This window comes from Delphinapterus leucas, chromosome 19 (assembly GCF_059928025.1).
Source record: "Delphinapterus leucas isolate spDelLeu-1000000601 "Yukka" chromosome 19, BTC_Dleu_Yukka2, whole genome shotgun sequence".
NCBI lineage: Eukaryota > Metazoa > Chordata > Mammalia > Artiodactyla > Monodontidae > Delphinapterus > Delphinapterus leucas.
In genome coordinates this window covers 9,202,233-9,216,790 of record NC_143147.1, presented here as the reverse complement: position 1 = coordinate 9,216,790, position 14,558 = coordinate 9,202,233, and the positions used below count along the sequence as shown (strand labels likewise).

The 14,558-nt window shown below is 50.0% G+C and overlaps 1 protein-coding gene across 1 annotated transcript in view; it reads right to left on the bottom strand.

Moving 5' to 3' along the window:
- Positions 1 to 14,528, bottom strand: part of FBXW10B (F-box and WD repeat domain containing 10B) — a 42,812-nt gene extending 28,284 nt beyond the window's left edge. Inside the window, exons 1-5 of the mRNA XM_022560845.3 lie at positions 7,155 to 14,528; positions 5,025 to 5,216; positions 3,788 to 3,991; positions 3,554 to 3,681; positions 2,738 to 2,860 (exon numbers count right to left, since the gene is read on the bottom strand). Coding sequence (XP_022416553.3) covers positions 2,738 to 2,860; positions 3,554 to 3,681; positions 3,788 to 3,991; positions 5,025 to 5,216; positions 7,155 to 7,659 — 1,152 coding nt within the window. The 5' untranslated portion in view covers positions 7,660 to 14,528. The remainder of the gene's footprint in view (positions 1 to 2,737; positions 2,861 to 3,553; positions 3,682 to 3,787; positions 3,992 to 5,024; positions 5,217 to 7,154) is intronic.
- Positions 14,529 to 14,558: the final 30 nt, after the last annotated feature.

Here is a 14,558-nt window from a genome sequence, read left to right as displayed (position 1 = left end):
ATCAAGTCTCAGCAGGGGTGTTCCCCGTCCCTTTCCAACATTCCTTCCTTCCTTCCTTCCCTCCTTCCTTCCTTCCCTCCTTCCTTCCTCCCTCCTTCCCTTCCTTCCTTCCCTCACTTCCTTCCCTCCTTCCTTCCTCCTTCCCTCCCTCCTTCCTTCCCTCCTTCCTTCCTCCCTCCTTCCCTTCCTTCCTTCCTCCCTCCCTTCCCTCCTTGCTACCCTCCCTTCCTTCCCCCCTCCTTCTCTCCCTCCCTTCCTTCCTTCCCTGCATCCTTCCCTCCTTCCTTCCTTCCTCCTTCCTTCCCTCCTTCTGTCCTCCCTCCCTCCTTCCCTTCCCTCCTTCCTTCCTCCCTCCTTCCTTCCCTCCTTCCTTCTTCCCTCCTTCCTTCCTTCCTTCCTCCCTCCCCACTCCCTCCCTTCATCACACACTTTCTGAGTAGCTATGGCCCTCCAGGGATGCTAAACTCTGGTATAGATGACTCAACTGGAATTCCAGCTCCAGTCTTCTTCCCAGCCTCATTTTCTTCAACCTCAAAAAGCAGGAAATAGCAATCACGCTAACAGGAAACTGATAAGACAAGGTGAGTTTATGATGAAAGCAAAGAGGACCACAGCACGACGTCTGTGTCTGGGGACCTGTCTTCCTTCCCAACCTCAGCCTTCTCTTCCATGCCCGTCCACTCTTCCTCAGCCCATCCTCCTTCTCGATCTTTCACCAGGTCCTGACATCCACATAGAAGTCTCTCCCCAGAAGAATCCATCAGCCTGCTTCCCCTCGCGTGTTCAGGCAGCTCTGATATCCTGCCTTGAATTAAACGAGGCTTCCCTGGCTTCTCACAGCCCAGGCTGGAATTCCTTGGCTCTCACCTACCCACTGAGCTTTGAGAGCCTGGAGGCTACTCAGTAGAGTCGATGGGGTGGAAAAGATCTGGCTTCAAATCCCAGCTCTGCCATGACCAGCCAGGAGACCTTGGGCAAGTATTCTAACAGCACAGCCTCATTTCCACACCCACACACTGGGAGCAACGCTGTCCACCCGACCCGTTGTGAGGATCAAGTAGATCAAGTAGATCACGGAAATCAAGCACAGGCAGTACCCGCTGTAGCCACCACCCCTGGAAGCACTCACCACTCGTCTCCACCTCTTCCCAGCAGCCCGCTCTCTGCTGAGTCCCACTGCCTCCCTACCTGTCTCCATACCTTTACCTGTTTCTCTTTCTTTTCTTAAATTAATTATACATTTCTAAGCAGCAAACACTGTCCGGGTAGTCCTTGTTTGTCTGGCAATTACTAGCTATATCACCTAAGGAAGAAGGGTGCTGGCTGTGTTACACTTAACAGAGCGACGGGCTTGGAAAGAGCGGGTCAGCCTTGAACTTATGTCTCTTTCCCTCCAGTGGAGGCCTGACACTCTGTTTCTTCTTCTATAAAATGAGTGGAGGGGCCAACTCAAAGATTTCAAAAATTGCAGGCCCACAAATGTGCTTTCTTTGGCCCATGTAGTTTTGGGGTTTTTTTTAATGCTTTTAATTGGTTGCCAGCATTAAAGAAAAGCAAGAGTTGTCCCGTGATAATTCAGATTTCTCACTTCCCTTGAAAGCTCAGGCGGCCTGGGAAGCCGGGGTGCACAGTCTCCCGTGGCAATGCTCAGCTGGACCTGAGTAGGGACTGGACCCCCCAGAGTCACCACGGTCCCATCATCCTGCTGCCCTCCTCGCCTCCCTCCCTCCTTTGTGTGACCAGAACGGCCTCTACAGACATAAGAACTGGACCCTTCTCTTTCTCAACTTCTAATTGAAACTGCACAGTCTTCCTATGGAAAGCTACAGTCTGACCACCCTTGTTAAGTATCCTTTTGGGGCCCATTGAATAGATTTCAAAATAGAAGGCCCTTGAGCAGAGAGGAGGGGGCAGGAGTCCACTGGTCTGGGGAACGACCACCACGGCTGAATGGGCAGAACCCAGAGCTCAGAGTCTCCCATCTGAGACACGGTACTTTTTTTTTATTACTGCCCGAGGTTTTGTAGAGAGGTCTGAGGCTAAGTAACGCTCTCCTTCCATCCCAGAACCAGAATGAACCTGGAAGTGAGAGGTTGGAAAGCTTAATTCATTCTGGACCCTGGACATTTGGGGACAGCTCTAGCCCTGCCCTCATGTCCTCAATCCCGAGCGACAGACCCCCCTGCAGCCTCTCAATGCAGGGACAGAGGTGGTGAGGAAAACCCCAGCGATCCTGACACTGCTCCTGGCTCTGAGCTCCCCACTAGATGGCAGATGCCATGGACACAGGACCTGACGTGGGAGCTGCAGTCAGGAAGAACCCTGAGAAGACAACCAAATCAGCCCCCTCATTTAACAGAAGAGGTAGTTAAGGCTTAAGGAGAGAAAGTCACTCCCTTAAGGACACACAGCACCCAACTGTGGTCTCCCTTAGGGAATGTTGCCTCCCATACCCTACATCCATATGCTCCATGCTACACCCTCCCATACCCTACATCCATATGCCCCATCCTACATCTCCCATATCCTACATCCATATGCTCTATCCCACACCCTCCCATACCTTACATCCATATGCTCTAACCTACACCCTCCCATACCCTACATCCATATGCTCTATCCTACATCCTCCCATATCCGACATCCGTATGTGAGGGCCGAGTCTGGACTTCAGCCTTCAATAGCCAGTAGCAAACGACGCCCACAGTCGCTTGCCCCAGGTGCCATCGGAACCCACCTTCGTTCTCAGTTTCCATTTCTGATTTTTCACATATAGGTGCTTCCCGTCATCTGCCATCTTAGGAACTGGGATAGTAACTTTGTTGGCATAATTAGGGTCTATTCCCCTGGTGTAGGACCCCTGGGGGAAAAGAACCAAAAATGGCTACTCTTAGTTCTTACACTCCAAGAGGAGGGGAAAAACTAGTGTTTGGCAAGATCTGAAAGATGGGTAAGTTCTGGGCAAGGAAGGCCTGGGCCTGGCCAGCTAGGCTAGTGGTGCGTGTAGACTGGCTGAAGGAGGGTAACGCCCACCAAACATCCGGAGAGGGACCAGCGAGGATGGTGGGCGGTTCCCAGCTTCCAGCATGTCCCCTGGCTCAAGGTCTCCTCTCCCTCTGCTGGGAAAAATCCAAGCTACCAGGAACCCATGATTTAGGGTCAGGCTTCTGGCAAGAAACAGAAGTATGAATACCAGAGATGGTTACTATCCAGGGAAAACTGCATTTTAACCTAAAAAAATACTCTGTGGCTCCGTGAACATCTGTGTACATGAGGCTTTCTTATATTGCACAAGCTGCAATATGGCTCCCTGGGGAAAGTTCCCTGCTCTGTGAGGCTCTGGAAAGGCTCTGCCTCTGTCTTCCCAAGAGGTTTCTATACGTGTCACCCCTGCTAGATGCACCAACAAGGGGAGAGTAAATGGGGGTATCGGGAGTCCAGACAAAAAGGCAGTTGAGGAAGCAGCAGGAGGCCAGCTCAGGGTCTACCGCAGACGGAAAGGCTGGTGCAGACATGAGGCTGGTCTACAGCTGTCCCCTCCCAAAGAAAGTACCTGCAGTAAGGTGATCTGGTGCTGGATGAAAGAGTGCATGGACAGGTCGGTCCTGACCTGCTGTGCCAGCACTGCCCAGTGCTGGCTCACGAACACACACCTGTTCAGGCTGTTCTTATCCAGCATACCTGGAAGACAAGAGGTGGACCTGGGGACCTCCCAACTGCGCTGCGATGGTGGCGGGCGGGGGGCGGGGGGCGAGTCTTGAGAAATCCCCCAACAGGCCCCGCGTACCGAGGATATACTTGGAGAGATGGACCGGCAGGTGACGGATGAAGTCGCGGTATGCGCTGACCCCAGAAGACAGCTCTCTGACGGCCTCCAGATCCACCAGCACATCGGCGGCGGGGGCCGAGCCTGCTTTGGACACGCTTGCTTTTTCAGAAGACAGCCTATTCATCTCGGAAATATACTGGAGTGAACTCTTCCACTGTCCTTCTAGAGGAAAGCCGGAGAAGGGGGCATGGTTGGGGCGTCTTTGGGGTGACTCCGGGCCGAGAGCAAGTCCTTGCCAAAAGCTTTCCCCAAAACAGAGCTCACCAGGGCCTACCCTGAGGCCACCGGGGTTTGGTCATTTCTTCCGCCAAAATGAAAACAGAGCTTCCCCAACCAAACGCACCAGCAGTTTTCAACGTTCCCAGCTCAAGTCGATGTCTGTGGCATCCAAACTGCCCTGCTGGTGAGATGGCATGGTGTCTGGAGTTTCCTCTAAATGAGCCCAACAAGAAAAAGTCTCAATTTCAAAAGAGGGGGTTGGAGGAAATAAGATTGGTAAGGCGGTGATAATTACTGAGGCTGGATGACGGTTATGTGGGTAATGATAACACTGTTCTACCTACTTCTGAAACTTGAAAATGTCTGTATAAAAAGCGTTTCTGAATCTATGTTTTGTGTTTCCCGTAATTTTTCCGTGTATATGTCTTGCTTCAAAACCCAAGTGAGGACGGCCCTAAGGTCAGGGCCCAATTCCCCACTGCTTTTGTTTCCACCTCAAGACTGAATCCAATGCCGCAAAAATAGCTCCTGGTGGGTTGGATTCTGGAGGTGCCCCTCCTCATATCCCCCCACACCAGAGGTCAGGGGCTAGACCGAGAGATTCCGGCCTGGGGCAAAAGGGGACTTAAGGTCACACTGACTGATTTTATTTTATCTTTTGGCCACGCCCCACAGCATGTGGGATCTTAGCTCCAGACCAGGGATCGAACCCGCAGCCCCTGCAGGGGAAGCGCAGAGTCTTAACCGCTGGACTGCAAGGGAAGTCCCACACTGACTGATTTTAATCCTTGTTTCTCTCCTTACCAGATGTGGGATTAAATGAGGGAATAAATATCACAGAGCCCAACCCACTTCGTAGGTGACAAGTGAATGTTAGTTGCCCAACTCTGTCCTCCCCAGATACGGCTGCCCTACCAGCCCCTCCATCTCCACGGGACTCCCTCCCCATCGGCTTTCTTCCTACCAGCAGACTTACCAGTAGTGGCTGCTCCCCACGACACATTTTGCTCCCCACGACACAAGTGCAAGCTTGCTTTTCCTGTAGTTTTGGAGAACGGGAAGGATGTGTGCCCGGGTCTGGCTGCCCAGCAGACTTGTGAGGTCTTGCACGGGGGCGTGTGGCCTTTCTCAGGGACGAAAAACACATCCTTGGAGTCTGGGTCGTTCCCTGAAAAACAAAAGGCCAAGATGAGCAGCTCTTTAGTACAGGTGTGTGGAGAGGAAGTGGTAGAGAGAGATGGTGTTATTTCTACTGGCTTCTTTTTAATCGACACAAAACGGACCAGGCCAGTTATGTCTGTTTTTATTTGGGGCCTCTGAGTTTCTACATAAAAATCACAGAGAGCCTCTGTTAGCCTTTGCCAGCCCACCTGCACTGCAAACTTCATCAGGGCTCTATATACACGAGGACAGAGAGAGAATGAGAGGGAGAGAGGGAGGGAAAGAGGAAGAGAGCGAGCGAGGAGCTGGAAGAGGGACTGCTTTTCTGAAGCTTTTGCGTCATGTTCTTCAATGATATGAATAAATGCCCTTGAGTCAAATTAGAAATTTTAATTTTTTTTCTTTCTTTTTGGCCGCACCGCGCAGCATGCAGAACTTCCCCCAACAGGGATCGAACCCATGTCCCCTGCAGGAAAAGCAGAGTCTTAACCACTGGACGACCAGGGAAGTCCTAGAAAATTTAATTTTTAAGAGAGAAGCTCCCCTAGGAAAAGGGGAAGGTTGCCACAACCCGTAACTGGACTTACACAACTTTTAATACAAGGAGCTGATTCCTATGGTGGGTGAGGACCTGTGTGTACAGATGAGGCTACTCAAGCCTGCCGCCGCTGTCCGGGGGCCAGCATTGCCCATGGGAGATGATCAGGATGGGGGGCCTGGTTTTCAACCCCCCGACTGGGTGACCACGGCCAAATCACTCAGGTTCCCTGAACTTCGACTTCCTTACCTATACAATGAAGGAGCTGGACTGATCAATCTCTAATCTAACTTATGGGATCCTCTGATTTTCTCCACCACTTTTTCATTCCAGATGATTATTGTTTTACTTTGTGGACACACCAAAGAAATCAAGGGCATATAACGGGATCTAACTGCCCCCAAGGTCACGTAGCTTTAAACTTTCCCGGGATTCTATGAGTCTGCAAACAGGACCACAAACCAGGTCTCATGGACAGCAGGAATTCCCCGCCCTCAAGAGCTCAACCTCTGAATCCCTCCATCTGACGCCCTCTCCCAGCCTTGTCCCAGTCTGCAATCCTCTGCTTCTAGTACTGGACCCCCTGCAACCCCCAGTCCCTTACCTCCTTTCTGGTTGCTTTTGCTGCCCCAGTCCAGCTGGCCAAACATGTCCAAGACCTTGTCACCGACACCCTAGACCACCGGCTCTCAAAGTGAGGTCACCAGACCAGCAGCAGCATCCGCTGGGAACTTTTTAGAAATGCAGACTTGTGGCCCACATCGCACCTGCTGGGTCAGGACCTTTCGGGGAGGACCCCGGCCACCTGGGTTTTAATAAGCCCTCCCAGTGATTCTGATACAAGCAACGATTGAGAACGCCTACCCCAGCCTTATTTGGCCCCTCCACTACCTCCAGCCTTGGATAAACTCCAAGTCGAGGTTGGATTTTATGTGCAAGCAAGGAATACAGTGGGATGAATGAAGGAAAGCCCTAGGTTCTGACCTCTTGGCCTAGTTTCCGTGCAGTGCAAACTGAAGGGCAAGACAACTCAGTAGCACCCCCCTTACCACCTCAAACCCGCTTCAACCCCTAACCCGCTAAAGCAGGAACCGCCCCAGCATTCAGCAGCAGAGGCGCAGACCCGCCACTTCTGGGCCTAAGGGAGGCAGAAATCCCTTTGAAAAGCCTGACAGTTGAAAGTTCCTTCTGCATTTGTCCTTTTAGAATTTTCTAGAAGGAAGTCACATTCAGCAGCTTCTCCTTCGGTCAGCAGGATCAGGTGTCAGGACAAAGCGCTCTGTTCTGCAATCTGGAAGATCCCCATCTACCTAAGCTTGTCCACACCTCCCGTTCCTTGACGGGCTCCTGAAGTCTGGCCTCCTGGTCTCTGGGGACCCTTAGGTCTCTACCTGTGGCCTCGCTCACCTGAGGCATCGTTCCGCCCTCTCAGAAACAGGACTCTGATGACATCAACAGCAGTGAGCAGTAACTCGGGGTCGCACATCTGCAGCAGCAAGAGTGTGTAATTCGCCTTCGTCCGGCAGCTGCTGTTCCCAAACCAGTACAAAATCTCCCTCATCTTCTGTTCCACCATCTTGTCCAGCATTTGGTTCAAGGAGGACTTGATGATTTTCCCCTCCTTCTTGCTGAGGTTGACCCGGGACCTGTGGTAGACAAAATCCTTCCCCTGCGTGGTCTGAAGGATATTTTGAAAATAGTGTAACAAATACAAGCTATCCAGCTGCTGCAGGATGCTGACCAGAAACCTCCTCTGGGATATCCTGCCCACCCTTCGGAACCACTCTTTGGTGGAGAAGATCTTCCAGGCCAGGACACACGTCTCACACTTCTGGCACACGGGGACAGAATTGTTCCCCTTCTCACATCGAAAATAAGGGGCATTTTTGAGCCTCGATGCCATGTTTTCCATGGTCCCGAGATGACCAGCTCATTTTATCCTTGCCGGTTGTCAACTGCACCAAACCCCAGAGGAACAGGAGAGGCTGATAAATATCCCAATTGAGCCTTTTCAAATGTGAACATCTCCCAAAGAAAAAGAAAACTGCTGCAACGGGCAGAAAGCTGCTCTCCCCAGAAACTGCCGTTGACTCTGGCTTTCCGTACTGACCTCCTAGGAAACATGGCTTTACCGTAAATCTCCTAAGCCTGGCGCTGCTCAGGCGGAGGCAGTTGCTGTATATTCTGAAAGAGCCGGTCATGTCATTTCTAGAACAACAGGAAGAGAGGTAGTCAAATTTAAGTAATGTACGGACCCCTTTCAAAGGGGGAAAAAAAACCATTGTGGAGCCTGGTGTTGAGCTTCCATTGTTGCTGTTCGCGAGTGACTTTTAAATATTTGTGAATATGAAATTAGATGGAAACGTCTGTGTACGGCTGTTTGGTTAGAACGATCTTGAATATGTTTATAGTCATCTTCTTAACTCATCATCAAAGTGAAAACACAAATGTTTAATATATATTTGTTACTTAACTGCTTCAGAAGGTTAACCAGAAACCTCTGCAGGGAAAACTCCCTAGTGGAAAAAAATGTCTGTGGGCCTGAGAATATATTTGGGGACTTCCAGCCTCAATCACACACCAACCCAGGTATCTGGGAGGAAGCACAGCTGAGCGGAGTGTGGGGTCTGGGGTCAAATTCCTGGGTTTGGACCCCAGCCCAGCTGCTCACTAGCTCTGTGAACACGGGCACATTACTTAACCCTTTATGCCTCAGTCTCCTCATCTGTAAAATGGAAACAACAGTAGTTCCTACTTCAGAGGCAGTGTGAGGATGAAATGGGGTATTATATGCAAAGCACTTAGAAGACCGCCTGGTACATATTCAGCCCCCAATAAATGCTAACTATCGTCCTACTGTCATCAGTATTATTGTCATTGGGATCATTATTCTGGGCAGCCACATAATCAAAGTCCACTATGATGTTTATACATGCGTATGTAAAGACATTGAGATGCATGGGAAGAAACAGTATGTGTGGAGCTTTTAAAAGAAAAATGACATGACAGTGACTTACCTGTTTCATGAGATCATTACCATTTAGCACTGGCTTGTGATCCACTCAGAAGTGGTGACTTGGGCCATTCCAGCCAAACATGTGGGCACACACGGCCCTCGGGGCCCCCGAAAGATGGTCAGTGATGACCCAGAAGGAGACCAGGGGCTCACTGAGATTTCCAAAACTTTTTAGTAACAAAAGCCTGTTTGCAAATTATATCTTCTGTAAAAACCCAACATGCAACATAGACATAGTGATAGTCTATTAGTATAAATTTATAAGTTCAAAAGTTGACTTGTTAGCAGGGCAGCTGTTGAGAGCCACGGGGCTATTCTGAAGACAAAACCTTTACACCTGAGGCCAAAGATGACAGACATTGTCTTACACCAGCTTCAGACTCCACAAAATTTAAATTAGCAGCAGCTCCAGAGAACCCAGAGTCCACAGAAAACAGCTTGAAAATCACTCCTAAATGCTGACATACTCAGAATGAAGTGTCTCCAAATAATTTTCAAAAGGTCTGAGAAAAATACGCGCACACACACACACACACACACAACACACATATTCAGTGTGTATATGTGTATACACAGAGAGAAAGAGAGCACAAATGCCAACAAACTGCTAATAACTGGTGAAGTGGGTGAAGAGCATATGAGTGTTCATCATTCTATTCTTTCAGCTTTTCACAGGTTTGAAATTTTTCAAAATAACTAATAAAGCTATACTGCTAAATTAGGAAAAATGACTGTAAAAGACCACTACGTAACCATAGCCCCTCAGCTCACCACCGCAGCCAAAATGCCCTTGCAAACGTAGGACAACCCAGAAAAGAGTTTTGAGGACACCCTGAGACAACTCTACTTCAGGTGGGACCAGGTTCACACACTGATTCTGGTACCACGGAGCTGGGTGATCATGAGCTCCCTGCCTGGCTTCTCTGAGCCTCAGTTTCTCCATCTTACTGATGATGAGGAAGGAGGAGATGAAGGCAGGTGATGGAAATTACGCTACCTTCTACCATCAGATCAAATGTGTGAGGCCAGTTGCCTCTGCTCTTGGTGTTGTTATTACTACCCCGGATTAAACCAAAAGGTCGGCAATACCGTGAGCATGTCTAGCGCCCGCGTCTGGCGACCGGGCACCGATAGAGAAAGGCGGCGTGAGTCATCGCTGGGTTGGTTGGCCGTGAAGGTCTTGTAAAGAGTGGGGGTGGGGACAGGAGCCAGGCCGGGAAGGAGGTCAGTGCTAACAGCTCAAGCTCCTCTATCTGACAGATGCCTGGAGAAAAGGCCAGAGTGGATTAGCATCTCACCCACCAGGAAGGCCAGACAGAGGAGGGAGGCCCAAAGCACCTGAGCGTGTAAGGGGGCACATTACCCCCAGAAATGCTACAAGCTGAAAATACAATAGCTTGTTCCTAAAGGTCCAAATAAATGAGGATTTTCATCTGTGAAGCTGACATACTTCAAGGGAGCAGTTTTACAATCCAACTCAGCCTTGGAGTCAGAGATTGGCTGGAATCCTGCTGCTTTCTTACTAGGGCTGTGGCCTTGGGCAAGCCCCTCGGCCCCTCTGGGACCCCATCTCTCCTCCTCTGCAGAAGATGTGTGATCACCAGTGCCCTGCAGGGTGAGGCTTACATTCGTTAGTGTAACTAAGTCTGGTGGTTACTTCTGCTGCCGCCGCATCCCACATACACAGGTGTGAGCACGCACACACGTGCACACACGGCATGTCAGCCGGCTCAGGCAGGGACACTGGAGCCATTTGAGATCGGGTGTTAGAGTTTAGAATGTGACCTTGGCAGATGGCGGGATGCGACGGCCTGATGGGTAAGCCAGTGGTGGGGAAGTGGCGCCGGTGGTACCCAAAGAGGTAGGCGGGCAAACAGGTCTCGCTGGAGTAAGACCCAGGAGGGGAAAACACTTCTCAGAGGAAAGCTTTGGTGCTGAGACGTACATCTGGAGATTTCTCAAATATCCAGGCTACCAGCAGGCTGCAGGCTCCATGCAGTCCCCGAGCTGCCTTCTGCCCTTTGCATTCTGTTTTGTTCATGATTCTGATTAAAGCCTACACCGCCCCAAATCTTCACCTCCTCTGCCCGCCCCCTGCATGGCGTAGCGAGCCCCAGAAGGCATGGCTGCTGTACCCCCATCGGCTCCGCTGTCCTGCCCAACGACATGCACCTGAGGTTCTGCTGGTTCCCACCCAGCACCTGACCTGGGTCAGATGGCGGGAAATCAGGGAAGGGCTCAGGATGCAGAGCAGGAGGGTCTCGGCTACGGAGCGGCAAACATACCTCCACCCCGCGACTCACTTGCCGCCCTCGGCTGCCCGCCTCTGTAGATGGAGATCGTGAGTCCACCTCGCTCACAGGCGGGTGATGTGTTTGCAAAGGCACTTGATCACATGGGAAAAGCTGTACTAGGATCGTTCTCAAGAGGAAAGATGGGAAAACCATCGTGTTTGAGCCACCGCCTGCCAATCAGGTGGTGTCACACTTGTTGGCAAAGTTAACTGAGACAAGTCTTCGTTCCTGAGAAATCGTGGAGTTTCCAGTTGCCATTTGCCCTTTGGTTTAAAGAGAAGCAGGTGGGGGGCTTCCCTGGTGGCGCAGTGGTTGAAAGTCCGTCTGCCGATGCAGGGGACACGGGTTCATGCCCCGGTCCGGGAAGATCCCACATGCCGCGGAGCGGCTGGGCCCGTGAGCCATGGCCGCTGAGCCTGCGCGTCCGGAGCCTGTGCTCCGCGATAGGAGAGGCCACAACAGTGAGAGGCCCGCGTACCGCCAAAAAAAAGAAAGAGAAGCAGGTGGGGAACGAGGGCATTGGCTAGAAATGTCTCCCTCTCCGGGAGGGGGAGAAACACGAGAGCACAGAAAAGTTCTCACCTGGCTGACACGGCCAGGTCCTCAAGGAGATCAGGTGACTTCCTGCTTGTTCGGAAACTCGCGGCCACTTGCTACTGGTATGAAGGGTGGAACAGATTCAAGAGAGTAGATGGGGCAGACAGAAGTTCTCAAACCCAAGTCTGCATCAGAAGCCCCAGAGGCCTTGTTAAAACACTGCCCCAGAGCTTCTGATTCAGCGGGTCTGGCTGACGCCCGAGAATTTGCTTTTCTAATAGGTTCCCAGGTGGTGCCGATGCTGCTGGTCAGGAAGCCACACTCTGAGAACCACTGATGTTCATGTCTCAGAGCCTGTGAACATAACCTCGTTTTAGAAATAAACACAAACGTTTTTTTCAAAACGTCCTACTGAGCGTCCTTGACCAAGTTTTGCCTCTCTGAGCCGCCAACCTTTTCATTTTCATTCCATAGAACAGGAAAAATACTACCTATCTCACAGGGCTGCAAAGATTAAACGAGGTAAGAAATGGGGAACGGTCCTCAAAATGCCAAAGCCCTCCCTACTCATCATTAACTTTAAAAACCTAAGCTTTAAAAATTTTTTTAATTTTTATTTTTTGCCAGCGTCGCAAGGCAGGCAAGATCCTAGCTCCCTGACCAGGGATCAAACCACAGCCCCCTGAAGCCGCAGTGGAAGCGTGGAGTCTGAACCACTGGACCGCCAGGGAAGTCCCCAAACCTAAGCTTTTTAGAGGAAACCCGAGGGCCTCAGCAAAACTTCAGTGAAGGAACGCGGCAGCCAGCGGTGGGTGTGAAGAGGAAAGAGGATCCAGAACCTCTGGAATGTCGGATCAGCTGCATCTGCTATTATACGTCCCTGTCTATGCTTAGGGAGTTGCCAAAGACCGTGGAGGCTTCTGTGGGACATACAGAAGAGTGGCACACACTGACACAGCTTGGGGAAAATGACAGAGGGCGTAAAATTGGCCTTTGTTATCTTTTTTTAATTTTTTATTTTGTTTTAGGCGATTTTCAGTTTTTGGACCCAGGGGAAGAAAAAAGATATGCCCATCGCTTAAGGCAATGCTAATGCTCAATTTTGCTTTGATCTTCTATCTCGAGAAGAAAGGTCTTAAAACCAAAAATGAGTGGACAAAAAGAGGAACTGAAGTTCAAAACAGGTAAGGAGACACCCAAAGAGTTCCTTTTATGAATCTGAGTGTGGCCTAAACAAATTACATCTCACGACACTGACACAGTTTACCAACGTGACTGAAATCCAGGCAGTAAATTTTGAGAAATTAGGGAGAATGGTGGAGGATGAAGACAGGCAATGTTGTCTTGATTTTTTAAAAGAAAAAAAAGGTAGATTCTGGAAACAGCAGATGAGGTGTGAACTTACACCAGAATTCTAAAATGGTTTGTCAAATATTATGTGAGCATTTGGAGAAGAAAGTAAGGAGCAATCAACAACCCAGCCAAGCTGATCTCACTTTCCCCCTAGAGGGCATCATGAGAGAGGAAATGCTGACATAGTATATCCTGATCTCTGCCACTGAAAAGTCCTTCATGGTGTGCAGTGGATAAAGGGGCATAAGGTGGGGCTACATTAGCAAACAATTCTACTGATGTATAACTTATTGAATAACTAAACCCAAAAGATACTGGCTGAGGACTGCAAGATTCCAATCAATATAGGTATCAACCTAATCAATATGTATATCAACAAGAGTAAGATTTAAGAAGAAAAGGTTACCAATTCTGTAGGTGACACCAGGCTAGGAAGGAGAGCTATTACACTGGGCATAGAGTCATGAATAAAACTGTCTCCGCAGCAGCAACGATGTGACGACATTTAGAATGCAAATTTAAAAATTTCTAAGGATGCACAGTATAGCCCAGGGAACTCTACTCAATACTCTGTAATGGCCTATATGGGAAAAGAATCTAAAAAAAGAGTGGATATATGTGTATGTATAACTGATTCACTTTGCCATACAGCGGAAACTAATACAACATTGTAAATCAACTATACACCAAAAAAATTTTTTTTTAATATTTTCAAGGTCAGTAAAATTCAAAGCTTTTAAATTCAATTAAAAAATTCAAATCCTATACTATATAAATCCTAGAATTCAAATGTAGGGCAGGGTCTCTGGAAACGAGTCAAGTGACGCTGGAGTAAAGTACTCTTGACACAGGACCGTCAGACTGGCCAAAGAGGAAGGGACTTGACTTGACACAGGTCACGGAAAAGACCCAGAAGTTGTATTTCCAGGGAATCCCGAAAGGGGCCTCAGGTTATATCCTCAGAAACCCATTTAAATACAGTTTGTCATTGCGCTTAGGGAGCGCGTCTGAAGAAAGGAGGGGGATGTGATCAGAGGAGTAGAAGGTCCGGAAACCACAAAGGAAAGTGGGAGATAGAGTGAGAAGCCAAGAATAATTCCCGGGCGGGACAGTGTGAGAGCTGCCCCCAAACACGTGGAGAACTGCCCTTGAATGAGGAATCAGACGCATCCACACCGTCTGGGTGGCTCCAGGAGAGAGGAAGGAGCCCCGTCGCCTGAGGTCACAGGGACTATAGGACTCGGACCCCACTAAGACATTCCTGCAATCCTCACTGTCCCCAAGCCAGGTGAGCTTCCAGGTAAGGTAGTGAGCTCTCCATCACGGCAGAGCTGCAAGGCCTGGTCAGACGTGCGGGTGCAAAGCGACGGAGACCGTAAGGCGCTCTACTCCTATGAACGCAGTTCATGATGTGGTTTATTCCCGTGCACACAACACCCACCGTCTAAGGAGCAAGGCAGCGTGGGGTCGGGGTTAGAAGTTCAACGTCAGCCCTCCCAGGTCTGAATCCCGGCTCGGCCACTCACTCACCACGTGACCACGGTGACCCCGAGCAAGTTCACTGACCCCCACCAGACCACAGCTTCCCCACCTGCAAAATGGGGACGGTGT